General features: G+C 35.0%; 4 protein-coding genes across 10 annotated transcripts; 2 read left to right on the plus strand and 2 right to left on the minus strand.

The window, feature by feature from the left end:
• Positions 1 to 6,152: 6,152 nt before the first annotated feature.
• On the minus strand, positions 6,153 to 9,019 carry LOC121244988 (thioredoxin-like 4, chloroplastic). Of its 3 annotated transcripts, XM_041143250.1 has the most exons (5): positions 8,887 to 8,975; positions 7,542 to 7,565; positions 6,976 to 7,285; positions 6,711 to 6,764; positions 6,153 to 6,603 (listed from the first exon to the last, which is right to left on the minus strand). In XM_041143250.1, exons 2-5 carry the CDS (start codon positions 7,550 to 7,552, stop codon positions 6,481 to 6,483), a joined length of 498 nt encoding a protein of 165 aa, XP_040999184.1. In that variant the 5' UTR covers positions 7,553 to 7,565; positions 8,887 to 8,975; the 3' UTR covers positions 6,153 to 6,480. The 3 variants fall into 3 exon arrangements, with proteins under 3 accessions (XP_040999184.1, XP_040999183.1, XP_040999182.1); XM_041143249.1 differs by lacking the exon at positions 7,542 to 7,565 and having other exon boundaries at positions 8,887 to 9,019; XM_041143248.1 differs by having other exon boundaries at positions 6,976 to 7,565; positions 8,887 to 9,017.
• Positions 9,020 to 13,060: 4,041 nt separating this feature from the next.
• Positions 13,061 to 14,817, plus strand: LOC121244948 (sterol carrier protein 2). The gene is made up of 4 exons (XM_041143201.1): positions 13,061 to 13,431; positions 13,548 to 13,608; positions 14,302 to 14,404; positions 14,503 to 14,817. The coding sequence occupies exons 1-4, from the start codon at positions 13,297 to 13,299 to the stop codon at positions 14,582 to 14,584; spliced, it is 381 nt and encodes a 126-aa protein (XP_040999135.1). The 5' UTR covers positions 13,061 to 13,296; the 3' UTR covers positions 14,585 to 14,817.
• A 2,500-nt stretch (positions 14,818 to 17,317) lies between these two features.
• Positions 17,318 to 19,709, plus strand: LOC121243858 (photosystem I chlorophyll a/b-binding protein 5, chloroplastic). Of its 2 annotated transcripts, none has more exons than XM_041141924.1 (6): positions 17,318 to 17,603; positions 17,711 to 17,843; positions 18,596 to 18,708; positions 18,946 to 19,011; positions 19,093 to 19,181; positions 19,272 to 19,709. In XM_041141924.1, the coding sequence occupies exons 1-6, from the start codon at positions 17,386 to 17,388 to the stop codon at positions 19,412 to 19,414; spliced, it is 762 nt and encodes a 253-aa protein (XP_040997858.1). In that variant the 5' UTR covers positions 17,318 to 17,385; the 3' UTR covers positions 19,415 to 19,709. The 2 variants fall into 2 exon arrangements, with proteins under 2 accessions (XP_040997858.1, XP_040997857.1); XM_041141923.1 differs by having other exon boundaries at positions 17,319 to 17,603; positions 18,910 to 19,011.
• An 898-nt stretch (positions 19,710 to 20,607) lies between these two features.
• On the minus strand, positions 20,608 to 26,603 carry LOC121244093 (protein WEAK CHLOROPLAST MOVEMENT UNDER BLUE LIGHT 1-like). 4 transcript variants are annotated; one of them, XM_041142138.1, is made up of 4 exons: positions 26,358 to 26,603; positions 26,127 to 26,182; positions 23,534 to 24,234; positions 20,608 to 22,838 (listed from the first exon to the last, which is right to left on the minus strand). In XM_041142138.1, exons 3-4 carry the CDS (start codon positions 24,230 to 24,232, stop codon positions 20,928 to 20,930), a joined length of 2,610 nt encoding a protein of 869 aa, XP_040998072.1. In that variant the 5' UTR covers positions 24,233 to 24,234; positions 26,127 to 26,182; positions 26,358 to 26,603; the 3' UTR covers positions 20,608 to 20,927. The 4 variants fall into 4 exon arrangements, with proteins under 4 accessions (XP_040998072.1, XP_040998070.1, XP_040998073.1 ...); XM_041142136.1 differs by having other exon boundaries at positions 23,534 to 24,265; XM_041142139.1 differs by having other exon boundaries at positions 26,127 to 26,210.
• Between the last annotated feature and the right edge of the window lie 915 nt (positions 26,604 to 27,518).

Raw genomic sequence — 27,518 nt, forward strand, 5'->3', positions numbered from 1 at the left:
TTTATTTTCGTCACAAATAATCCTTCACAAATGCTCGTTTTTCTTGTAGTGAATATTTCTTCCGGTAGACAGTGGACCCTATGAAAGATGGGATTGTTGGAGTTTTTGTTTAATTTTGGAAAAACTAATAATGCCCAGAGAGGAGGGCATGATATCCAACAGAGCAATAAAATTAGACAAAGAACAAATTGGTAGATGGGGCCAAATTAATGGTCTGATTCCATGTTTTTTTTTTTCAACTAATTATGCATCAAGAAAAGCCACCATGAAAGTGATTGATGCAGCAGCCTTAAAGTTTTATTGGTCTTGGTCGCTTTGACTGGACTCCCACAATGGGTGGTAGTAGGAAGGGCCACTTTTTTTTTTTCTTGACATGGGAGTATGTCAACTCCAGATTTTTGGGTAAGCAGGGAGATGGTTGTAGGGAGATGACTATAGTTTGTGTGATACTCAAGGGTAACGTGCGACTGGATCGACACTTGAGGCTTATGAGGTGTGGAGTATATATTAACAATAATCACCCAATCAACCAAGATCAAGATGCAATGGCTAGAGACTTAAACAACCGGGATCAACGGCTACAACCCAATCAACCAGCAACGGCTACAAACTCATGTATGAAAAGAAATCATCTAGCAACGGCTACATGCACACCTATGGAAATATACAACCCAACACATGACCAACAGCTACAAATGCAAAATATGGAAACCCCTTCCTAACACAGAATCCTTCTTGTATTCCATTTATAATTTTATATCTCGTAAATCATTCACTTTGTATGAGACAATTTTACAAACAACTAGTTCACAATTTTCTTTATGGTATCAAGTGCCATTATGAGAGCAAGAGAGTCTTACTTCCATGGCAGCCATTTCACTCTCTATCAATAATTTAAATCTCAATAGACTCTCATGCTGTATGAGACAATTTTACAAACAATTGGTTCACAATCTTCTTTATGGTATCAAGAGCCATTGTGAGAGCTAGAGAGTCTTACTTCCATGGCAGCCATTTCACTCTCTATCAATAACTTTGTGACCCTACAGTTAAACCGGGAAAATTATCCCCTATGGAGAGAACAAGTCGTGGCCTTAGCTGAGAGCCAAGACCTCATGAACCATCTCACCAATTCTATTCATCCACCCCAACATGAGCCTTCCACCGATGACTTAACAACAACCACCCACAACCAAATCAGCCCCACTTACCTTCAATGGCGGAAGGAGGATCAATTGCTCCAGGGCTAGATCATTGGTACATTGTCCGAGGAATCACTCGGTTTAGTTGTCAGGCTTGAAACTTCCTACCAAGTTTGGCATACTCTTTAAGAGGCCCATGCTCAGGAGTCCCAAGAAAGGGAATTCCAACTTACTTAGCAACTCACTTACATGTGGAAGGAGGCGTCGATTTCGTTACAGGACCATCTCAAAAACTTCAAAACTGTCTGTGATAATCTCGCAACAATTGGTCAACCAGTGAGTGACAAATTGAAGGTGTTCGCTCTTCTCAACGGCCTTGGACCGAAATATGAACCCTTCACCACCACCATGCTCAAGCTGCCCATGCCTTCTTATGCTGAGATTGTGCTATTCCTGCAGGGGTTTGAGACAATAACCCAACTTCATGAGACCTTCAACACACAAAACTGCGTTTTATGAAAAAAAAGGCAAGGAACAGAAATTTTAAACCAAAGACCTTCTCTGGCTTCTCCCAAGCTAATCACATGGCTCGCCCAAATCCTTCTCCCAGTGGGAGACAAAACAACTCTGCCCTAATTGTACATGACTCTTCTAGGGAAAATATCCAAACTTGTCAAATTTGCAGAAAAAATGGGCATATTGTGTTAAAATGTTAGCACCAGTTTGATCATGCTCTTCAACCCGATGACATTCCTCAAGCATTGGTTGCCATGCACTTGAGAATGGCATTCATGATGCTGAGTGGACAACGGACACAGGTGCTTCAGCACACATGACAGATAATTCAGGTATGCTCTACAATCTACGTCAATATCTTGGCAATGATGTTATTCTTATTGGTGATGGTAGCTTTCACGGAATCACACACATTGGTGACACTTTTATTAAATCTGGTGATTCTTTTATTAAATTAAAAGAAGTTTTACTTGTTTCTGACTTGACGAAAAATCTCTTATTGATTAGTCAATTAACCTCTAATTATCCTTACAATTGTAAATTTTATGGTGTTGATTTTTTTATTAAGGAAATGGAGACCAACCACACATTATTGAATGAATGATGGAAGAGTAATTTATATGTCTTGCCCCCACCCCTTGAAGCACACTTCTCCACTCGATTTAGAACTGTTTCTAAAGAAGTGTGGCATCAACGGTTGGGACACCTTCAAGCTTCTATTCTTCAAGTTTTACGTTCAAAAGGCTTTATTTCAATTCTTGACAAACATAAAGACTTCTCTATTTGTGAGAGTTGTCAATTAGGAAAAATGGGTAAACTTCCTTTTTTGCCCTCTTCTAATAATACTTTCAATGTATTTGAAAAAATTCGTTGCGATTTATGGGGACCCGCTCCTGTTTTATCTGTTGAAAAATTTCAATATTATGCTTGTCTTGTTGATGCTTTTTCAAAATATATGTGGGTTATTCCTTTACGAAAAAAAAAATCAGATTTTTTTTTAATGCATTTCTCTTATTTGAAAAATTCATTGAACGTCAATTCAACAAAAAAAAAAATCTTCCAAACCGATGGTGTCGTGAATTCACCAATACTCAACTCAATCAACATTTTTAAAAACAAGGCATTCTCCATCAATACTCATGTCCTCACACCCCCGAATAAAATGGTTTGTTGAACAACGACATCGTACTATTCGAGAACTCGGTATGACCTTACTTTTTCAAAGTGGTGTTCCTAAACGTTTTTGGGTTGAAGCTTTCTCAACTACCCTTTTTTTAATCAATCGCCTCCCATCTACTGCTTTAGATCTGCACTCACCTTTTTTCCTCCTTTATGGTCACTATCCCGACTACACCTCCCTTCGAGTTTTGGTTCTAAATGATATCCATATACTTGGGATACTAAGCATAATAAATTTGACCCAAAAACTCTCCATTGTATTTTTATGAGCTATAGTGACAAACACTAAGGGTACAAATGCTACCACCCTATCTCTCATCGCACATTCATTTCCCAACATGTAGTTTTTTGACGAGTCAACCTTTCCCAACAAATAGCCTGGGAATCTTCATCTCCCTTCATCTAGCAACCAAGTTTTATCCACCTTTTTAGATTGGCGTTCTCCTAACCTCTACTTCCTAACTCTATGAATGTTTCTAATGTTTCCTCTATGCAGGTACCTCTTCCGCCTGAGTTTGGTGACATTCCCATTCCTCCATTGCATACAATGCATGTGTCAACCTTTGCCCCCACCCCACCTTCTCCTACATGGCATGATGACCTTCCATCTCCGACCAACTCAGTTTTTTCACCCATTGACGCTCCCAACTTGGATCCACCTCGCCACACCATGATTACTCGATCTCAAGTAGGTGTTAGAAGACCAAACCCTAAGTATGCTCACTACCACTCTCTGATCACCCTCCCCAAGAAGCCCAAGACAATTCGATCCACTCTTAACCATGCAGGTTGGACCAAAGCCATGCAAGACGAAATTAAAGCTCTTCATGACAACAACACTTGGATGCTTGTACCTCGCACTCCTCAAATGGATGTTATCAAGTGAAAGTGGGTCTTCAAAACAAAAATCAAGGCTAATGGTACTCTTGATCGACTGAAAGCTCACCTTGTTGCTAAGGGGTTTCACCAAATTGATGGTGTCAATTATACTAAGACTTTCTCTCTTGTCATAAAGCCCTAAACCATACGGATTGTGCTTAATCTTGCTCTTGTTCATAATTGGGATTCGCCAACTCGATGTCAAGAATGCCTTCCTTCATGGTGATCTTCAAGACGCCGTATTTATGGATCAACCTCCAGGTTTCATCCATCCTACCCTTTCTTCTCATGTGTGCAAGTTAAACAAAACCTTATATGGTTTAAAACAAGCACCTCATGCTTGGTTTGATAAATTCAGTTGTATTTTAATTTCCTATGGTTTTATGTGTAGCTCCGTTGACTCTTCTCTGTTTATATATCACTCCTCTTTAGGCACACTTTTTCTATTATTGTATGTAGATGATATCTTGCTCACAAGTTCAAACCCCACACACCTCTACTCCTTTGTTAATGCTCTTGGGCAACATTTGCTATGAAAGATCTTGGTCCCTTACGTTATTTTTTGGGAATCCAAGTTACTCGTAACTCTGATGGTCTTATATTATCTCAAGCTAAGTATGCTTTTGAGATTTTAAAAAGTGCTCAAATGTAAGACTATAAACCTATGAGTACACCCATGATGTCCAAAACCAAAGGGATCATTAGTGATGTTCCTTTTCCATACACGAAACACTATCGAAGCATTGTTGGAGCTCTTCAATATCTCACCCTCACTCTCCCTAATTTAGCCTATAGTGTTAATTTTGTATCTCAATTTTTACATTCTCCTACTATGGCTCATTACAAAATAGTAAAATGTATCCTTAGGTTTTTACACGATACTATTGATACTAGTATTCACTTTAGTTCACACTCTGCACTTGATCTTTATGCTTTTTCTGATGCAAATTGGGCAGATTATCCACATACTCGCCGCTCCACCACCGGCTACTGCATTTCGTGGTCTGCCAAGAAACAAAATACCATCTCACGATCTAGCTCTGAAGTAGAATATCGTGCCATGGCATACACAACTGCAGAACTTACTTGGATTTCGTTTCTCCTTCGCGATCTTGGGGTTACTCTTCCCTTAATACCAATTCTATTATGTGATAACTTTAGTGCCCTACATATGACTGTCAATCCTGTCTTTCATGCACGGGGCAAGCATATTGAGATTGATTACCACTATGTGTGCGAACGTGTTGCTCTCGACCTCCTTCATACTCGACACATTCTGCCATCTTCCCAATTTGCTGGCATTTTCACCAAGCCTCTTGATCGCCCTGCGCTTCAGTTTTTACGAACCAAACTTGGCCTTCTATCTTAGCTCAATTTGCGGGGGAATATTAATAATAATCACCCAATCAACCAAGATCAAGGTGCAACGGCTACAGACTCAAACAACCAAGATCAACGACTACAACCCAATCAACCAGCAATGGCTACAGACTCATGTATGGAAAGAAATCATCCAGCAACGGCTACATGCACACCTATGGAAGTAAACAACCCAACACATGACCAACGACTACAACCCAATCAGCCAGCAACGGCTACAGACTCATGTATGGTAAGAAATCATCTATCAATGGCTACATGCACAACTATGGAAATAAACAACCCAACACATGACCAATGGCTACAAATGCAAAATATGGAAACCTCTTCCTAACACCGAATCCTTCTTGTATTTCATTTATAATTTTATATCCCGTAAATCCTTCACTTTGTAATGTTCATTACTTTCTGTACATGGACTACATATTGTATATATATTAGAAGACTCTCAATAGACTCTCACGCTGTGTGAGACATTTTTACAAACAACTGGTTCACAATCTTCTTTATGGAGAAGGAATGGTGCTCAGTAGAAATGGAGTGGGGGTTGGTTAGATCTTGTAATTGGAGGAAAGAAAAGCTGAGGGTGCCATGCGTGTGGCATATGGAGGTACTAAGCAAGGGCAAGGGCAGCATGTGAGTTTCATGTAAGGCTTGGGCAACGCATGAGACAATCAGTAAATCCAACCATCCCAAATATAAGAAGAGAGAGTGAGGCACACAGACTAATAAGCGCCTCTGAGTGAGAGTAGGATGATCCTCTGCACTTCACTTGAAGTTAACAATGGAAAAATTCTATGTTTTATACTAAATGAATATTATTAATTTCATTTAAAATGGAGAAAACCCTTATCGAGGATAAAGAGTCATATCTGTTTACTCATGTAGCTATTAAGGCATGCTAGCCTCAAAAGCTGCTTTACATTCTCCACTGTCCTTGGGTTGTATGATATTTTGTCGCTTGGAGGACAATTTTCCCACTCCCAAGATCGAGGATGACAAGCGCTGTAAGCTATTTTGCTTTGTGTTACCTTGTTCCAGGTAAAGCAGTCAACATTTCAGCTTCAAAGTTCATAACTAATAATTGGTTGCATAAGAAATGTTGGGTTACAGAAGAATAGAACAGATACATTTGGAGATTCTTTAATATGATATCAATCAAGTGCTTATAAACCATTCAATTGGTGAGTTATGGAGGACAGATGACAGTGGTTTTCAAGCCCCCTACCTGATTCTTTTGCATCGGCTAAACACGCCCAGTTCCATCTTCAACAGTATACAGAAGCCTAGTAACTTCTAATTATACTCGAGCCAAGTAGGCCTTGATGGAAGTTACCCGCTATTGTTGTAAAGGTGCAAGGACTTGAATCATATCTGGACTATTTTAAGCATCTTCAAATGCAGGAGATGTGTATTTAGAAATGGCTGCATCAATCCTCTCTTTGTCTCTGGTTGCAAATGCTTCCAACAGGACCCCGCCTTTATAGAAGTGAAAGAGGGGCACAGACTGCATCAGTTTATATAAAGTCTCAGTGGATCATGAAGTATGGAAAAGGAACAAGTTGATCAATAGTAGCTCATGATACACATTAAAAATGGTACTCTGTATTTTACCTTGATTCTAAGTCGTTCAGCAACTTCAGATTGTTCATCATACTCATCGATTACCTGCAGTACATATCATTGCAAGTTCTTATTTTGAGTCGATAAAAGATAATTGACACAATGACCAAGAATGGCCAAAAGCCATAAAGTTAAATATCAGTTGATGAACTTTTCCCTCTTCTTTCAGAGGTTGTCCGGTGAGGCTTGGGGGCAATGCTTAGAAGTTTCATACATTTTATCAGCCCATCAAGCCGAGTTCAACTAGCATACTCACATTGTGCTTTAAGAAGATTACAGCAGCTTCTTTATCTCCAGATCCCCTGCATAATTTTGCAAACCCTTGCTCTATGTACTTGCAGCTTCCACAAGAAGGACGATAAAAATCTACCACAACTAAAGAATTTGCTCCTTTGGCCTTTTGAATAATTTTGGAGAATTCCTCATCAGTCTTAAATTCTTTAACACATTCAACAGGACAGAGCTCATCATCTTCATCAGATAATTCCCACTGATTATCATTAGCCCCTCTGACTCTTTCAGTTCGGAAAGTGTCCAAAGCTTTGATGGTAGATGGGATCTTTGCCCTAATAAGACATAATCTAACGTCACTTCTCTCATGAAGAAAGCTGGGAACTATACAGGGAACTCTAGAATCAATCTGTCTATTTAGGTTCTTTCCAGAACCAAAATATGCTTTACAATGAAAATATTTTTGCCTCTGCATGACAACATAGATCAAACCCCAAGCTCCGATATATGCAATCAAACTGAAGACCCAAGATAATAAATCTTCAAAATATCACTAAAATAGATGCTTCAATCTATATCTTCAGCCCAGACCTGAATTTCATTTTAATTTATTGCCTGTGTGATGTAAAAGATGATGAGTATCAAAATAAGAGAAAATTCCATAAGCATTATATCATCGGACTAGTAAAGAAACAGGGTAAATTACAAATTACCTCCCTGCGGTCAGGGACAATTATAATTACATCCACACTTTATGAAAACTTTCACTAGATCTTCATGCGTTTTATAGTAAAATGAAATTCATACTATCGGTTCTACTTGTTGATTTCTCTACAAGATCCACACGTTTTAGTCAAAATATGGAATTAAGCCCTCATTGGGCCATCAATGAGATTTAAAGTTTCATAGTAAAAAGAAGCAGAATAGCTACAAATTTGGATTCAGAAGCAAAATAATTCTATTTCTGTCCATTCTAAGGAACAGCCTTTTGCTACATTTCATTTTTCCTGCGACAGATGGATGTCATGTCATGTAGGATAATCCCAAAATTAGAAAAATTAATTCATTTATTTACTCCAAACCACTCAGATAGGCAGGTAAATTTCAGTCTCTCCTAGAAATCACACAAGATTTATGACTAGCCTATAAATAGAGAAAAAAATATACAGCAATGCAGACTATAGATAAATGTTTCTTTCTATAATATTTCCTTCTCTACAGAGCCACGCACCAGATCTCACAAATCTTCCATTATTGATTAAAAATCTGCATAATGAAGTCCGCAATTTGTTTCCTTTTCCCTAAAATAGCATGGTGACATAATGTTCAAGAAGCAGCAACTTGCAGCTGCAGCCAAAAAAGCATGCAATTTGTTTCCTTTTCCCTAAAGTTTTACCGAGTCCCTTATATTTTTTGTTGAATTCATACAGATCTTTGGATCATAACCAACCACTTGACATGAAATAATTGCTCAATTTACTCACTGCAAAAGCTTTGGCTCACATGAGAAACCATTCTTTGATATATTAATATTGCGTAGTCTGCCTTTAACGAGGCCGTGTTCAACCTAAATCAATTTTTCAAACTCATGATGCTCCTTTAGCATTAGCGTAATTCACGTACAACCACCTCGTAGATTGACAAAACAAAACGACCAAAGACCCAGTTCATTCTAAATTCTCAGGACGCCTTCAAGCCTGGCCAATGAAACATACAATCACAGATTCACATTTAACAAACAATACTAAAAGTTGCCCAGAAAAAAAAAATAAATAAATAACATTACTCAAAGTAATAAGAACAACAAGAAGACAGACAATCACAGATGTCATATTCACTCGGTTTTATGCATGTTTAATGTACAGTCAGAATCACAACTACAATATATGTATCTGATCAACAGAGTCAGCAACTCGTAGGCGGGTTCCGTGCTTACCTCCGGCAGTTGGGGAAGCGCGCGCTTTGGGATAGCTGCTGAAGAAAACCACCAGTGAAAAGAGGACACCGCACTACCATATCCACTATGCATTTTATATCCTTGACCAACTGCTATATATCTAATTTCTATTTACTTCTGAAAATGAAAATTTGGGTATGAAAGATCGCTTACTTATTAAAGTGGGTTCATTATTTTAAAAATAATTTTTTTTATGTGAATTTTTTTTTATCTATTTTTTAAAGGAAGTGCATTAAATTTACACACTTAAACTGTAAATATTGATCTAAAAAAAAATTATAAATATTATTTTTCTAAATAAATTTATGTTGGTTTTTACTTAATAATGCTAAATGTAATTCTAGGATGTGCAAAAATTGCACTATTTTTAGAAACTAGTAGGATCTATATTCAAAAAGTGAGTTTTTTCTTTTTTATATAAATCTAATATTTATCTATATTTTTTAAGAGAAATGCCCAAAATTTATATATTTTAAAACTGCAAGAATCATTTTTTCTCACTTAAATGGGTATTATTCAATTTCCCTTGACGGGAGATTTTGAGGCCTTGGGTTATATTTAAGGGGAAAAAATGTAAATGTTTTTGTGTCAAACAATCTTATATACTTTAAAGTTATGTTTGGGTAGCGAGATCTCAAATATTTTATCAACAATTATAAAAAAAATATAATAAAAATTAATGATAGAATATTGAATAATAATAAATAATAGATAAAAAAATAATAATAAAATAATAAATAGTAACCCAAACTAGCCTTAAGAGAAAAACACAAGAATACTTTACGAAGAATAAATAAAATACAGGAGAATTAATCTCATATTTCCGAAAATCTTAACACATTCCAATCATTTTCAAACATCACATTCACTTGTTACCTATGTTGAGAGTGATATTTTTACACTATTACTGCTAAAGCTACTATATATTGTTTTCACGATATATAAATTTAACCATGATAAGGGTTAGTTTGGATATTAAGAATATTTTAGAATATTTAGGAATAGTAATGAAATAGTTTGTAAATAGTAGTCAAATAGTTTGAAATAAGATATTAGATTTTTGGAAAAGAATAGAAAAAAAATTAAATAAAAATATTATAAAGTTAAAAATTATTTGAATATAATTTTTTAATAATATATTTTTTTAAATTTGAAAAAATTGTATTATTTTTGTGTTTATTTGAAAATTTGAAAAATTTGTAATGATTAGATAAAAAATTTGAATATTTGAAATTAAAAAATGTTTGATATTTAAATGATGTTTGGAAATAAAATATTTAAAAATGTCTGAGAATACCTAAGAACAGTTGTGTTCTAATTTTTTAAATGGGCACAAGTACCATATGTTGTGAAAAACGATGACAAACAAGTAAAAGTAAACACAAATAAATCAATCACACGACACAAAATTAACGTGGTTTGACAACGTGTTTACGTCCACAGAACTGCAGATGATTTTATCATACTAAAGAATCACAAAATACACTTTCGAACGAAATCTTACTATTCAGAACACTCAGAACGTACCAAATTGTTCATTAAGCACAATTTATAGTGTCACATGGCGAAAACCTAATTTTTACTTTTTTACATTATTCACTTGAGCGGAGTGTCGAGCTCACCTCAAGCAAAATGTATGTCTAATGTTTGCTGAGCTACCTGTCAAGTGAGACTCGAGCAAATTCTCTGCCTTAGCTTCGCTCAAGTCACCTGTTGTGTGAACATCGAGCACTTTCTTCCTAATGCCTTTTTCTTACTGCGAACAGTGCCAAAAAATCATAATGCATCATTCTCAAGTCGGGTCATCAAATTTTGTTGACACACCAACAAAACCAAGCTCCACAAACCCAACAATATGTTGGATGGTCTTGAGCATCTCTCAACCCTAAAAGCTAACTCAATGAGTGAGGTTTTCCCTTACACTTATAAACTGACAACAACTACTTCTACAGTCGAGGTGGGACAACCCAAACACAATATTAGTTGTGGCTAAGGTTTTTTTGGATGTGAAGGATAGCTTGGTCTAGTCCTTCCCGTCGTAGCTAGACACTGAGCTTGTTTGAAAATAGATCTCATCCTAAAATTTTCATCTCATCTCATCTCATATTCTTCTCAAACATAATTCAAATACAAATATTCTCAAAACAATCATTACAACTTTTTCAAACTAATCATTACAATTTTCTCAAACTTTCAAACAAAAAATAAAAAACAATTCAGATTTTTCAAATTTCCAAAAAAAAATAATATTCCAAAACTATATTTTAATAATATTTAAACTTTATAATATTTTTTTATTCAACATTTTCTCTCACATTTTTCAAAACTCAAAAAATACTTAACTTACTATTCAAAAACAAATACTCAACTCAAACTATCTCATACTATTTACAAATTATCTTATTATTATTTACAAAATTCTCATTTCATTTCATTCTCCTAACGATCCCATGAGCCAAAGTGTCGAGCCACCGGTAGTGGCTGGCTGCCACCATTGCTACAATTGCTTTTTTTTTTCTTTCATAAATTTGTTTTTTTATTTTTTTTTTATTATATCAAAATAAATTTTTTTGTACTATTCATCATTCCTCAAACATATTAAAGCCTCATCTTAAAGAGATTTTACAACTACTCACATATATTTCTTTACTTTTATGAACTTATCTTACATCTAAAATGCACTTAATGTAAGATAAAAAAAAACAATAAAATTAGAATTTTTTACATTTAATAAGACAAATATATCAATATTAATCATGTTAAGAAAAATAAGTTTGAGATAAGTCACTGATAATAGTAATTCAGCCCTTTCTAAACCTTTCTCTTCTCTTTCTCGGAAAGAAAACTCCTTCCTCTCCAATATTTTTGAATTAAAAATCTAGATAGTCTTCTATTTATTTCATTTTCTTTATTTTTCTTGTAGGTCGAAAATGTCAGATCTATCACTTTTCGGCCACCCATGTTATGCACGCTTATAAATATTCTAACATAAACATTAATACTCGGATTTTTGATATTCTATGATATATGATAATAAAATAATAATAGCTAAAAGACTTACATTTATCCATCACAAATCGATAAAGAATCTGACCTGATTTTGAAAAAAAAGATCACCCTAACCTCACAAGAATTTCCCAATGGCTAAGGGCACAATGATGTTGTAGGTGAGAACCCTTAACCCCTCAGTACTATTTATAGATTTCTAACCATTAAGAAATCTAGAAATTTTGTGTTCCATTGTGATTAGATATAGAGTTAATCTTATCTCATTACAATTAATTTTATCCCATTGTGACTCATCAATTAAGTAATAAATATTGAACTATTCTAAACCTATTAGGATATAGATGTGTGGAACATAAAGTTTAAATAAAACTCTTACAGAGTTACCATACTCGCACACAACGATATCAAGACAAATAGCAAAATAAATACAAAAGTATTGAAATCAAGAACACACACGACACACAGAATTTAAAGTGGTTCGGCAATGTGCCTACGTCCATAGAGTTGTAGGAGATTTTATTCTAAAGGATATTACAGTCACACAGTGAGTTATAAGAGCACATCTCTACTCACACAATTTCAACTCTCTCTGTAGGGCTTTTTTTCTAACAATATGCTGTTACACTTTACCTCTTTTTACTCTCTCTAAAACTGCTGAAATTCGTAGATAAGATATAAGAATATTACATATTTATAGAGAATGGCGCTGTAAATCCTAATTGGCAAAAACAAAGTTCTTCGCTTGAGCAAACAGGCAATTGAACATTAGCTCGAGTGGTCTATCGAGAGCTGCTTGAGCGAACACTAAGGTTAGTGCTTCACTCGAGCCCAACATCAAGCGAACTGAACAATTTGTCTAATCTTCACTCAAGTCTACTGTCAAGCACACATCAAGCAAACTCACTGGTTGAGCTTTGCTCAAGCAACAATCAAGTCGTAAATTAATATATTATACGTTAAAGAGTAATGATACCCACACAATACATTTTACAATATATTTCATAATATATAATGTAAAATAAATATATTTTAGTAAAATGATATTATTTTTACAAGTTAATTTGTAAAAATAATTTTTTTTTTAAAATATTATGAAAAGTGATATGTATTTATATTTTTTATTTAGTTTTGGAAAAACTATTTATGTACGTCATCTCGCCTGCTACAAATTATAACTCATAGAGATGCGTGCCCCAATCCTTTAATTAATTCGTCAGCTCAACCAACTCTCACATCATCGTCGACCGTCTCTCTACCAATATCATACAACTCCGTTCTGTAGCATTGAATTTAGTTTCGTGTCCCGGAAGGCACATTCAATCGAACAGATTGCGAGCGAGCGAGCGATAGTTGGGGAGGGTAGAGCCGTAGAGCTAAGCCATGGCGGAGTCCAGCAGCAAGCAGCTCAAGTCCGACGCCTTGATGGACCAGATGAAGCTTCACCTGGCCACCGATGCCGGCAAAGAGCTCACTAAGAAGATCAACCTCGTTTATCAGATCAATATCGCTCCTAAGGTACCCCCCACACACGCACGACCTCGTTTATCAGATCAATATCGTCTCTTTCATATATATACACGGACACCCCATCTGAATCTGATCCAGGCTTTCCGTTGGTTCTCGGATTGTAGAAAATCGGATTCGATGAGGTAGCGTATGTCGTTGATCTGAAGAAGGGGGAGGTCAGCAAAGGTTAGGGGCTTCTAGATTTCTGTTCTTAATTTCTTTTTGTTTCTATATTCTACTTCTGTTGAATTAATAAAAACATCATACATTGATTGTCATGCGTATAGCTTTCTGTCATTGAATTGCACCATCGTCAGCATATCTCGGAAATTATGTAAATTTGATTGCAGCGATTACAAATGGTATTGAAACTTGAAAGAAAAAAGTGTAATTCCACGGCAACTAGAACACTTTTCTGTGTCATCCCCGTCTAGGCCCCTTCGGACAGGTGCCACAGCGGAAAGAGTGGTACTTTTTGCTTCCGAAAAGGGGAAAAAACACTTTCCTGTGTAATTTGTCGCGGTAATTGAACCAGATTGGGTAGTAAGAGTTGCTTACTCTTGATAATAACCAGTGCACTTTGGGGTTTTCTGTGTACAAGGAATAATGAGAGTTGCTGAGAATTTACGAAACGTTTGAATGAGGTGCTCAAGGATCTTCTTTTTATTAAAATCTTAATAACATAGGCGGAAGATTTGGGGATGGAATTGAATGATGTAGCGCTATTTATATGCCCTATACTTGCCCATAAACTTTATGTCGAATTGTAAGCCATAGAAACTAGCGTTCAATTATTGCCAGAACAATTCAAAAGGCACATACAGAGTATACTTTTTTGGGGTTATGCGACATTCATCATTATGTTTTCTTGAATTATAGGTTCTTATGAAGGAGGAAAGCCTGATGCAACGTTTTCCTTCAAGGATGAGGATTTTGTTAAGGTTGCCTTGGGGAAAATGAATCCTCAAATTGCTTTCATGAGGTGTGGTCTCTCGGGCTTCTTTCTAAATCTATTTTCTATCACTTCCCCTCGATTGTGTTTATATATTTACAAACTTTTGTGAAAATTAATGAATACAGAGGTGCAATGAAGATTAAGGGCAGTCTGAGTGCAGCACAGAAATTCACACCAGATATTTTCCCCAAGCCTTCGAAGATGTGAGCAGATATGTTAGGGATTTACTTACATTTGGGTTCTTTCCATTATCTCTATGAATTGGTAGAGCTTTAGACTGATATTTCAAACTTTTGTTGGGAGATGAGAGAAGTCTGAAGTCTTATATAATAAACTGTCTTTAATCATTGCGTAGTTTTCTATGTAATATGATGTGCATATGGAGGCTTTTTAGTCCAGATGATGGACCTTGAAATATAAATTCGCCCGATCTTCTTTCCCACCTATTAGATATGCATTGTCCTCTGATTGATTCCATCTGTTGCGGCATAAACTGCAATGCAGCTTTTTAAGTGTTCAACCTTTGCTAACCCTTAGAGGTTGGCTCAAGTGGTATAAGCGTTGGTTATGGTGATATGGTTCTCTAGGTCTAAGGTTTGAACCCTCTTGGGTGTAAACAAATTTTAGAGACTGTCGGATTGGGAGAACTTTTTCTTAAATTATCTGAGGTGCATTTACGAAAAACTCATTACCGAAAGCTTGTGTATCAATGGAATTAGTCGGGACTTTGTTCTCGGACACCTAATGCTAATAAAAAAAAGTGTTAAATCTTTGCTCCCAAAATAATTTATTGTATCGATTATAGTTTTGTCAACAATTGGATTAGTTTCTTATTCATGTCTCACAAAACTGCAAGTTATCACATATTTTTCTTAGTCCTGAACCCCTCCTTTAGGAGAGATGATTTCATTGTCATTACTCGGATCACCTTGCTTCTTTCGTCCTGAATTATTATGTCTAAAGTATGCAAGTATCATGGCTAGAAATCCATTTTTAGTTCATGCTATTTTACTCTGGAATGTTTCTGTAAAGATACTCGTCCAGTGATGGCGGTCTTATCAATGGACCCCTCGAGGCATGATTATTTTGTCTTATCAGGCATCCCTTCGAATCGGTAGTTGTTAGGTGTCGGTTATGACAATTCCTCGCCCAAACAAGTGGGTGTTTTCCAGATGATATAAGAAATCAAGCTCAGGCCAAATTAGGTCTGATTTGAATAGTTGGGTGAAATAAAAAGTTAAAAGTTGAATAAAAAATTATTAAAATATTAATTTTTAATATTATTATTATTTTGATATCTGAAAAAGTTGAATTGTTTATTGTATTTTATGTGAAAATTTCTTCATTTTGTACTTCCTTGAAAAAAAATTAGAGTTAAGTTTGGTAATAGTTTTAGGTTTGGATAATGATACATTTACACATTCTTTACTACTGTTTTACTATCTAGTTATGTTTTTTCTTTTTTTTATTTGAATATGGATTAGAAATCTCAAAACATGACATTCTTCCATAAACTAGAAGAAAATAAATTTAATCAACCAATATAATCATATAATTTAATTAAAAAAAAATAATCCAAACTCAAAGAGCATAAAGGAAAAAAAATAGCTGAGTAGTAAATGAAGCGAATCATTACCCTTTAGGTTTTTCCAAACCTTTTTTTTTATCCTTTTTTTAATTATTTTTTTTGAAAAAAAAAATTCATGTTAGTTTCCTTTTAGTTATTTAATTTTGGTTTGGAAATTGTTATTACTTTTTCATTAAACTTTTGGACTTGTTTTTAAGTTATCGTAGTTAGAGTCCTACACTTTAAAAAAATATAAACATACAATATTTTTTTATAATAATTTATACAACTATATTTTAAACGAGCTGTATTTTCTAAAATAATTTATAAAAGTAATATTATTTTACATAAATACCTTTATTTTAAAACATGATTTAAAAAAAAAAAAACTGTAAAAAAAAAATTGCACGTGTATCGTTACTCTTTCTTTTAATTGATTTCCCATCTAAATTAACGATCTCATCTAATAGAAGGGTAAGTGGCGAAGAAAGTTGAATTTAGGAAGCAAATTGTACTATATTTAGAAGAATATAGAAATAAAGAGGAAAAAATGCAATTCAACCGAAATTTTTTAAATGTAATTACTTTCAATATTAGCTGCAAACTTTGAGGAATGATCAAAGCCTAACTGAACTTTTACAAGCCTTCTCAAAATTTGGTTAGGTAGTTCGAAAGTGGGCATTGAACTAGGCAAACATCTAAAGTTCTACTTTTAAGTTACAATAATTCTATATATTTCTCTAAATTTGACTAGTTATTGTTTATTTCTAAACTATTATGTTCATATTCCTTCTCTCGTTTTTCAATTCTTCACTTTCTTTCTTTCTTTTCTGTGTTTTCAGCAGTGCTTTTCTTTTCTTTTTCTTTTTTTATCATGAATATGAAAGCGGAGTCTATAAATTGTGCTGAAGTAGAAAAGTTTAACTAAAGAAGACTTGTATGCTTGCAAATGCTCGTGGACATGCTCATGAAAATTTGTAAATAAAGTTCTGGCGTATAATATAAATAATTTATTTTGCAAAATATTAAAAATATTAAAAAAAATATTATTACAATATATAATATTATATTCTTATTTTGATTTTGGTCGATATCTCAAATTTTGATTTTAGTTGATATCTCAAATTTTAGTCAAAATTTATAGTTGACAATGGCTAGTTGCCAATACTCTCACAGAATTTATAACAAAGTCCTGTCTACGACCTTGTTATAAAAAAACTGAGAAAATATCAGAAATCCTTTCATCCAAAGGTTACTACAAAGATGAAAGATCTCTGCAAATCTGATATCCAACGGCTTCAAGGATTTGGGATAAGTGGGCCCATGTTATCGTGTTATTTTCTTACATGGATGGTAGTCATAACTCATACGTAGTTAGAAATACCTCCAGACTCCAGTCTTTGTAGTTGTTGATACAGAGCGAGAAAAAAATAAGAGTGAAATGGCTCTTGCAGGGGGAAGAGTATTCCTTGTTCAGCCATGCTTTTCTTCATCCTTTGTTTGTAAGAACATTATTAATAAGCCCTCATTTGGTGTAAAGAACACATTTTGGCCTGCTAGACTAGGACCCACTTCACGTATTACCCGAACCGTGGTTCGAGCTCAGCTCCGCCCTACATGGCTACCCGGGCTTGACCCTCCACCCTACCTTGATGGAAGGTGAGCCATTTCATGATAGTTTTCAGTTTTGTTGCTTCTTGACTAGATGTTTGTTCGAATGATTTTGTTGTTGTTATTGTTGTTGTTTCTTCTCACTCTGCCTTTAGTCTACCGGGAGATTATGGATTTGACCCACTTGGGCTTGGAGAGGATCCGCAAAGCTTGAAATGGTATGTGCAGGCAGAGCTGGTTCATGCTCGCTTTGCCATGCTCGGAGTTGCTGGAATTCTTTTTACTGATGTGAGTAATTCCAAATCTTCATCCCTTGTCGCCAAAATTAATTGTAAAAAGGGTCCTGATTTGTGGCCAAATGTACTCAATATTATAAAGGACAAAATGAGCTTTGCAGTTCAACCCAGAACTAGCCCATTCCATGTTATCATCTGAATTCTGAATAAAAATGGGATTTTGAATCTGACCGCATGGATTGTAGTAGAAATCTTCATGTTTATGTGATCATCTACCATACAATAAAAGTAACTGTACAATCTAATGTACTGCATCAATCCACATCAGATTGTGAGTTTACTTTTATTTAATCCCATTTGTAGCTAGAGTATTTCTCTTATTTGAAATTCCAAACTTTGAGAAATGACCTTTTTGTTTGCATTGAGAGCAACATTATTAGCCTTAAGGAACCAACTTGTGATTCTGATCCCAATATAAAGGACCAATACAGATTTTTTGGGTCTTCAAACAGTAGGAATAGATCGCTTAGATCGTGGGTTTTAGAACATTTGTTGTTGTTCGTGTGAGTTTTTAGGACAAGAACTTTAGGCATTTAAGTTAGGACAGAAACTGTAGGAACTTCAAACTTATGCAAGTAATTCGATTTCAGTTCAAACATTCTGGGCATTTGAAAGAATGTGCCATTACATGGCAGTCTTTTGTAAGGTTTATAATAAGAACCACCATACCCTTCTCCAGAAAACTTCTATCAGGTAGTTTAATTTTTGTTGTCATTTTCTAATATTTGTTGTACTTTTTTACAGTTACTGCGTGCGACAGGAATCATCAATCTACCACTTTGGTACGATGCAGGTGCAATAAAATTCAAGTTTGCCAACACAGGAACTCTGTTCATTGTCCAACTAATCTTGATGGGGTACAACCTCCGCCAATATCAACCATTGAATTGATGAATTTCCTACATATTTTTTGCTTTCCTCTGTGGTAAAAACCTTGCTTAGTGATAAATGATAATCAAAGAATGTTTTTGCTATTGTGTCCATGATGTTGAAAATCTTCTGCAACTATCTCTATGGTAATCTTTACTTATTTTTCCTGCTGCTTCATTTTTGCACAGCTTTGCTGAAACTAAGAGGTACATGGATTTTGTTAGTCCCGGATCTCAAGCTGAGGGACCTTTTCTTGGGATAGAAGCAGCACTAGAAGGCTTAGAACCTGGGTAATTTTCCCAAGAAAATTGCAAATTAGTATCTATGACAATTACTCCAAAAGCTAAAGTTCTGGTGCTTTTGCCAAACAGATACCCCGGTGGTCCTTTGCTAAATCCTCTTGGTTTGGCTAAAGACATCAAAAATGCCGGTGACTGGAAACTGAAAGAGATTAAAAATGGTATGGCTTTTGCTCATTGTTTCTTACATATTGTCTTTCCTTTCTCTTAGGTCATTTCTTATTTTCTATGGCTTTTGTATTTCATTTCAGGACGTCTTGCAATGGTAGCCATGCTCGGATTCTTTGTGCAAGCTTATGTGACTCATGTAGGACCAATTGATAACCTTGTGGAACACCTCTCAAATCCATGGCACACAACTATAATTCAGAACCTTTCTCACCCTGCCTCTTAAAAGTGTAAATCCGAAGAAAAATACTCTAGTTACAAAGTGATTACACAAAAGCAATTTCACAAATTGGTGTCTTGATGCGGTCTGTCAAATTGTAAAGTTATTTTTATTGTAATGTAGATCTGATGGCTCACATGGAACCAAATTAGTTTGTAGAATTACTTTTGTGTAATTCTTATGTGGGTGTAGCACTCCTCAAATCCGAATCCAACTTGGTCTCCCAACATTGCATATGTACTTTGACAATATATTTTTGTGGGTAATAGTTAGGCTGGTGAACAAGCTCACAGTTTTCTTTAATCGTGAATGAAAAAATAAATAAATTTGTCCTATTTTGTGAATTATATATAATATATATGTAATTATTTAAAATATTTTTAATGTTTTCTATCTTTAAACTACAACAGATGTAGTTGGAAAACCATGTTTGTAGGTAGAATATAACTTCATATAGCTTCTCACGATGCCTTGGATATATTCTCATAAATTGTACAAACAAAAATTGTACAACTTGAACTAAATTGTACAATTAATCTAAATTATTAAAAAAAAAACCAAATTATCTTTCTACAAGTTGAAGAATAATAATGAATAGCAAATGACAAGCTTCCAAAATTTATCAATTGGAGTTCAAGATTGAAAGTCACAATTGAGTTTAGGCCTTGTTTGGATGATGAGATAAAATGAGATGATTTTAATAAAAATTGAATAAAATATTATTAGAATATTATTTTTTAATATTATTATTATTTTGAAATTTAAAAAAATTGAATTTTTTATTATATTTTGTGTAAAAATTTGAAAAATTTATAATTATGAGATAAGATAAAATGAAACCGTTTCTGTATCCAAATAGAGTCTCAATGAAAAATATTTTGTAGTGAGATAAAACCGTTTCTGCAATGATGAGAAAGTTGGAGTACTTTTACCATCTCTATCCATTTTGTTGCCCACTAAATGAAAAACATCAAAGCTCTTTAATGTATTTGAAATAAGCAGAAAGTAACATCAGTTTATCTTTTCAATCCATAAGAAAAATATACAAAACCATTTAAATAAGAAAAATACAATCACGCTTTCTCAAAAAAAAAAATGAGACGCATAAGGGTAGCTCACAAGAGGCTCGAACTCTTTCCTACACCTTTTTACAGGAGTTGATTCTTGGATTCTTGGGCATGGAAAACTTATATATTACATTAAAGCAATGAAAATGTCTTTCCCCATCAAAAAAAGCAACAAAACAGACTTATTACATCCTCCAAATTCCCCAGCCATATCATCCTTTTGGCAAGTACAAATATAATCGAATCTGACTTATAATACATAAAAAAATCCCAACATGTAAATTTTTTTTTTAATCTTAAATATTATTATCATAATTATATTTTACTAGCTTTCCATCATACCAAGTCCAACACTAGGGATCACTGTGAGAGAAACGGCAAAGCAAAAAAGAAATGGTATGCTAATGCCACAAAAGCAAAGACTATACTTACATACTGTTTTCAGAGACGAATTATGTTGGCTTGGGTGTACGTGACTTACTTCTGGCCAAAAACATAAGAATCCGCGGAAACAGTGGTCTCTTCTTTCTTCTTCCAACCCTCCCTTCTGTGGATAACTCACTTTCAGAGTTATACCCACGCATATGTGTCTGTGGGCTAGATGCACCATGAGTAGGGAGTATGGCATCGGGTGCCACCTCAAAATTGTGTGATTCTTTTATCCCCTCGAAACTTTTCCTCGGGCTTTTAACCGGATTTACTACTTGAGCAGACTCGCTAGCCTTCCGTCGCTGTTCATGTTCAGCCCTCCATTTTCTTAACTCCTGTTCTACACCTAACTTCCCTTCCTTGGCCCTCTCAGCCTTGTCCATCGCAGATCTCAGTGCTTCCTTTCGAGCAGCCATCTCCTCATTCACTTGTTTTAACCTTTCTAAGCTTTGTAACTCAGATTCCTTGGCTGCTTCGATTTGGGAAATTGCAGTTGCCACCCTCACGTTGGCCTGCTCCTCTGCCTCGTGGGCACATTTGCTGAGCTCATAGTACTCTTCAAGAGAAAGCGTTACATTTCTAGGCAAATCAACATCATTGGTGCTTCTAGCCGATTCACTCTCTTCTAGTGCTTTTATTGCTGCTATGGCCAGCTTCTCTGAAGCCTTGGCAGCTTCTATCTCCTTTTGAGCTGCAAGTAATCTACTCTCCACAGTACTTGCTCCAGCCTTTGCTTGTTCAGCTTCTTCCTCTGCCTTGCGCAGCATTTCGCGAGCCGTTTGAGCAAGTGACTTGGCCTGATCAGCCTCTTGGGCTGCTTGCTGTAATTGTTTGGGCAACTCCACCATCTTTTCTCTAGCTTCTTTCTCCTTCATCTGAACTAGAGCTATTTCAGACCTCGTCCTGTCTAGCTCAGCTTCAAGAGATGCAACTGCAACTGATGCCATTCCTTCTCTTTGCCTAATGGTGGCAAGAGTGGATTTCTCTGTTTCAAGCTCCGACTTCAATGATGCAGCAGCCTCCTTCAAGCAATTTACTTCATAAGTTGCTTTCTCTATGTTAATCTTCACTTCATCAAGTTCTTTCTTTGCAGAAGCAACTGCTGCTCGTATATTGCTATGAGTTTTATTTCCTGGTTCCTCTAGCTCACTATGTGAGTGTAGCTCAGCATAGTGAGCAACATCACTATGTGCTTGTCCTTCGTCAGTTTCCTCCTTCAATTTTGATTCCATATAAGATGCTAGTTCAGCTTTCAAATCAAGTAGCAAGGCTGAGGCAGTGCCAAGTTTTGACTTGAGTTCTTTTGCTGATAAAATTTGCTGATCAAGTCTCTGAAGCTCCTCTTCTGCCTGCTTTAACTCCTTCTCCCAATAGAGAGAATCCTGCTCTCTGGCCATGGCTGCTCCTATTCTTTGTTCCTCTGCTTCCAAATGGGCCACATGTGCAGACTCTAATGACTCCTTTGTGGCGATAAGCTCAATAGTCAGTTCTTCCACGGTCTTCTCAACTTCCTTTGATGCGGCAACAGCCTCCTCAGCTTCCTTCACAGCTACGTCTTTATCAGCCACCAAAGAAGCATATTCCTTATGCAGTGCTTCCAACTCTTCTTTTACAGATTTTAGCTCCACAATTGCAGTTGTATGCCTGGCTTTAGCCACTTCAAGCTGTGCCTTGGCTGCAACACTGGCCTCATCATCAATTCCTTGCTCCATCTCTTTCACCCTGAGCATGGCAAGTTCCGAGTCTTGTTTTGCTTGATCCTCCTCTGTTTGTGCCCTCTCGAGGTTGAGCTTTAGTTCTTCTATGAGTCTCTTAGTACTGTCCAACTCCTTTAGCACTTGCACTTTTGCCTCCTCAGCTATCTCTGATCGTCTCTTATGATCAGGAATCTCCTCCTGTACTTTCTCAAGTTCTTGTTCTACATGCCTGCGCCTCTGCACAGCCAGAGAAACATTTATTTACAGCAAAACATACCACAAGCTTCACCTGGAGGCAAAATCCACAATGCGATAAAATCTTCACAAGCAAATCAGAAAATATCTAATGAAGAAAACATCACGTATTCCAGGAAAATGTTCAAAAAACAAGTTGTCAGGAGAAAAACCAGAAGCAGCAAATCAGAAATGAGAGCTTTTCCTAATCAAACTGAAAAAAGCTTACATAATATAGAAACTTCAACGTTAAATAAAATTGTTCTACAAACATTAAAAGAAACTTGTGCAGTCTTATTAAATGAAAAAGCAATTGCTCTCAGGCTAAATAGAGTTTGACATCAAAGTTTTCAATTGGGTATCTCTATGGGAGATTGACTTGCATTTCCTCTACCATAGATACTGAAATGGCACCAACAATACAACCTCCTGCAATTGCCACTACAAAATTATTACCACTACATTTGCCACTTGCCATAATCATGAAAACCACATCAAGAAATCAAATACTTTTTTCCAAACGTACCATCTACTGTATAATAATCTCTGAAAATACTTTGGGTATGACTTTGTAGCAACAGAAACAAAACAAGGTAAGTATGAGGCCAATCATAAAACAAAGCTCAAGCAAGTTGATGCTTAAAGGGTGTCATCATGTTTAACACTGAGAAGATTAACTAACTACACAATGGATATACCTTCACAGTTTGGATTCTATGGGCTTTCCAATCAACAATTCCTCCAAATTTGGAAACAGCTTCTTTGACAGATTCAAAAGGTGCTGTTGTATCAATATTGCCTCTGTTTACATCTACCTGTTTAACATATTCAGAAGGAACAATTGTTGCTGGTTTCTTAATGGCAGTATCAGCAACCTTTGCACGGGGCCAAAGAAGCTCATTGGATGCTGCTGCATGATCCACATTTTCAGATTCCCTTACCTCGGGAGAGGAATGCTCGTCAGATACTTCATGGTCCTGATTTTCGGATTTCCTTACCTCAGGAGAGAAAGCAGAAGCCAAATTCACATCACCCACTTGAATATGAGCAGTGTCAATAGAAGAACTGTCTTGAGCTTGCTGCTTATCAGGAGAATCTATTATCCCACAGCTTGTAGAATCTTCTGTCACTTTAGCCCCTTGGCCTGTCTCTATTTTATCAGTTTTATCTGTTAAGCTTGAAGCTGAAGGGTCTGCTGGAGTTGGCCGATCTTGTCCCAGAGTTGGAACATCAGATGTATCTTGTTCAGTTTCTGAAGACTGACTGTTGGCTTCTGCTTTTCCATTGGTAACTGGATTAGCTTCAACATGAGAATGACAATCATCCTGCGAAGGTGAGGACTGTAGAGGCATCTCTTGTGCAGTTTTCACATCATGAGGAGGCTTCACTTCATCCATACCTAGAAAGTGTAAGGAAAGCTGAGAGGGTATCTAACATCCACATAAACAGAAATCAAATTAGCAAATATGAGCATATAAATTATTACAAGAAATTCATCACCTAGTTCATGGAATTCTTGAAAGTATATATATCTTGGACATATATGGCCACAGACGGAGCTAAAACAAAATTTAGCTAAAACAACTCAGTGGCTAGGATTATTGGAGACTGAAACTCCTTGAGTGGCAAGTAGATGAATTCAAATTTCAGTTAGGTGGCCATAAGGTTGATTTGGATTTTTTTTTTTTTCTTCTCTCTCTGTATGTATCAATCCTCGTCATAGATAACATGTTTTGAAAATACTTCATCATCATCTATGTCAAGCTGGGGAAATTGGGAACGGGATATAAGTTGCATCCAAGTGCGTTGAAAATTGACATTGTTTACTGATCAGTTAAGGAAGTCAGGCCTTGCAGAAATCATATTGAATTTAAAAAAAAAAAAAATGTGAGGCAAAGAGAGATCAGAAAGAAACTGAAGCAGGGTTGAGGTCAGGAAACGCGTAATGGGAGATAGGTCCTCAAAAATGATTTAAAAAGGGATTCCAACTAGTAACCAGAGTACAGTGAATTAGACAAGAATCAAAGGCAGATATTAGAAAATAAATGGGCAGAGGGTGAAGAGCAACATTGCAATTCATAAAAAAGGATATTGAGGAATTGTCAATACATAAAATCATAATGATTGGCCCAGGCCTTTAGATAACTGGTTACCATTTCTACATCATAAATACCAAACGATTCAAATAAACATTGAACATGATTAGTGAAACTTTCATTCTCACAGATACATAAAAGCTAATAAAAAGATACATAGCAATTAGGGAACAAGCAAGCAACAGCAAAACTAAAGGGGAAAAAAAATACTTTCATTACTGCTCTTTGATATAGGGCCCAGGGTAAAGGCCGTGTGTGCTGCCTATCAGCTTCCTGAATTTGTTACTGAATGAATAAAATTGAATTTCCGGAATTCACAGCCACTTTAACAATATCACAAATCTTTCTAGCAGTCCAACCAGAGGAGATAGTGTTTCAATCACGCAAGTATTAGATGCTTCTATTACATGCAAAAATTTGTTCAAGCAACTCCTTGTCACATGCAATTGCATATCAACTAGTACCTTGAAAGGCCAAATAAAATGTAATTGTACTTTCTCCTTTCCAAGGAAAGGTTAGCTGCTATAACCATTAAAGTAATGTTGAGATGAAAGATCCTTTCTAAATTTTTGAAACTGTACCAGCTTAGAAAGAGCACAAAATTTTCCAAATTTTGCATTCTATCTTAGAATTTATTAGCCATGCTACCATAAAATAAAAACATCAAAAAGGATTCCCCAAATACGTCGGTGTACATCTCATTGATTACGTCAAGGTCAAGCTTTTCAAATGCAGTAATTCCCGCAAATTATATATAACTCCCATAGGAACAACAATCAACCTTACCGCGAACCATATCTTATAAACTTCCAACCGAAATCAAAGGATTAGAGGACAATTCCAAGGAGAAGTGTTTTAAAATTTGTCAAACACGCACAAACTATTGATTTGCCTTTATATAAACAATATAAGCATGTACAAATAAAAAGAAAAAAAAAATCAAAATTCCTAAAAAAATTGGACTAATATTTATCCCATTTTATCATGTACACATGAAGTTATTATTTCAACTTCAACGCTCTTTACGAACATTGTTCGCAAAGAGCGAAAAAAGAAAGTGGAAGGAAAATCCCTCAATCAAAACCGAGCATACATAGAAAATTCATTTCAAAAGCATGCTTCGAACATGCATATAAATCAGAAGTTCAAACAAACCAGAAAACTGCATCACTAGCCGGCAAAAACACCAACTTACCAGCGGAATTCCTCAAATAGAAATCCTATGCAAATCGACGCCGGGACTTCAGCTTCCTAAGCACCAATCAAGATTTTTTAAGCACTAAACGTTGAAAACTAATCAAAATCAAGCTAATTGCAGAGTAAAGACGCTGAATTTGAATCGTTAATAACTGAATAAAAAAAAAAAAGATAAAAAGAAAATAAAAAGAAAAAGCAGACGGAAAAAGAAGAAGAAAAAAAAGGGTACCTGGAGAGATGAGAAAGAGAAATGGAGAAGTGAAACCGAATGGACGATGAAGAAGATAAGTCTATGAATGAATGAAGACTATTTTATATAATTAGCATATACAGCTGAAAAATTAAGGTTGGATTTTTTTGCAGCTAAAAATAGGAATGCAGGAGCCCATAATCCATTACCAACTCCATGGAAAAATAATCAGCTCGGAAAAAATAATCAGCTCTCTCTCTCTCTCTTCTCTTTATTATTATTATTATTATTTGAAAAGGAAAAGGAAAAGGAAAAGGACAAAGAGAAAAGAAAGTTTTGCTTTTTATATTCACTCTGTCACTGTTGTTTTTATGGTGACATATGGAGCTTTGTGGGTTTTGTTTTTAATAAAAAAAATTAGTTATTTATTGAGAAGTGTTACGATTTATTATATCTATTTTATAATTTAATATATTATATTAAATTACGTCAGTTTATAAATTTATTTATATAAAAAAAATTTCTGCCTAAAGCATTATTTTTAAGAGAATCTTAGCAAACAAAAGATTGAGCCAAATCTCATCAAGATTTTACCGAATTTATCTGAATTTTGATATTTAATGTGAGATAAAATATAGCAAAATGAAATAATAAAAATAATACTTAGTAATGTTCCAAAAACTCCATAAAAATAATAAATATGAAAAATATTTTTTTTCATAAAATTGTTTCATTAAATAAAGTTTAAAAATTGATATAGATTGTTATAATATATTAGATTGTAAAATTTATTTTACTGTAAAGTAAATTTAAAGAATCATATTTAAATACATCAGTTTATGAATTTTATTTTTAGGAGATTTAATACTTTTCAATAAATATCATATGACCCACTCCATATATAGATCTCTCCCACGGTATATTTCTTACTCTATAACATAAAATACAAAAATAAAACAAATCTTGTCTGCTTATAAGGGTTCAAATTAATATAGAAAATCCTGTCTAAATAAATAAATAAGGTAGTTTGGGTAGTGGAGTATTCATTATTTTATTATTACTTTTTAATTATTTTTTATTATTGTTTAATATTTTATTATTATTTTTTTATTTTTTTATTATTATTTATAAATTATCTCAATACCTAAACGCAACATAAGTCTCTAACGAATTAGAACTTAAAAAAATAAAAAATCCAAT

This window comes from Juglans microcarpa x Juglans regia, chromosome 8S (assembly GCF_004785595.1).
Source record: "Juglans microcarpa x Juglans regia isolate MS1-56 chromosome 8S, Jm3101_v1.0, whole genome shotgun sequence".
Lineage (NCBI taxonomy): Eukaryota > Viridiplantae > Streptophyta > Magnoliopsida > Fagales > Juglandaceae > Juglans > Juglans microcarpa x Juglans regia.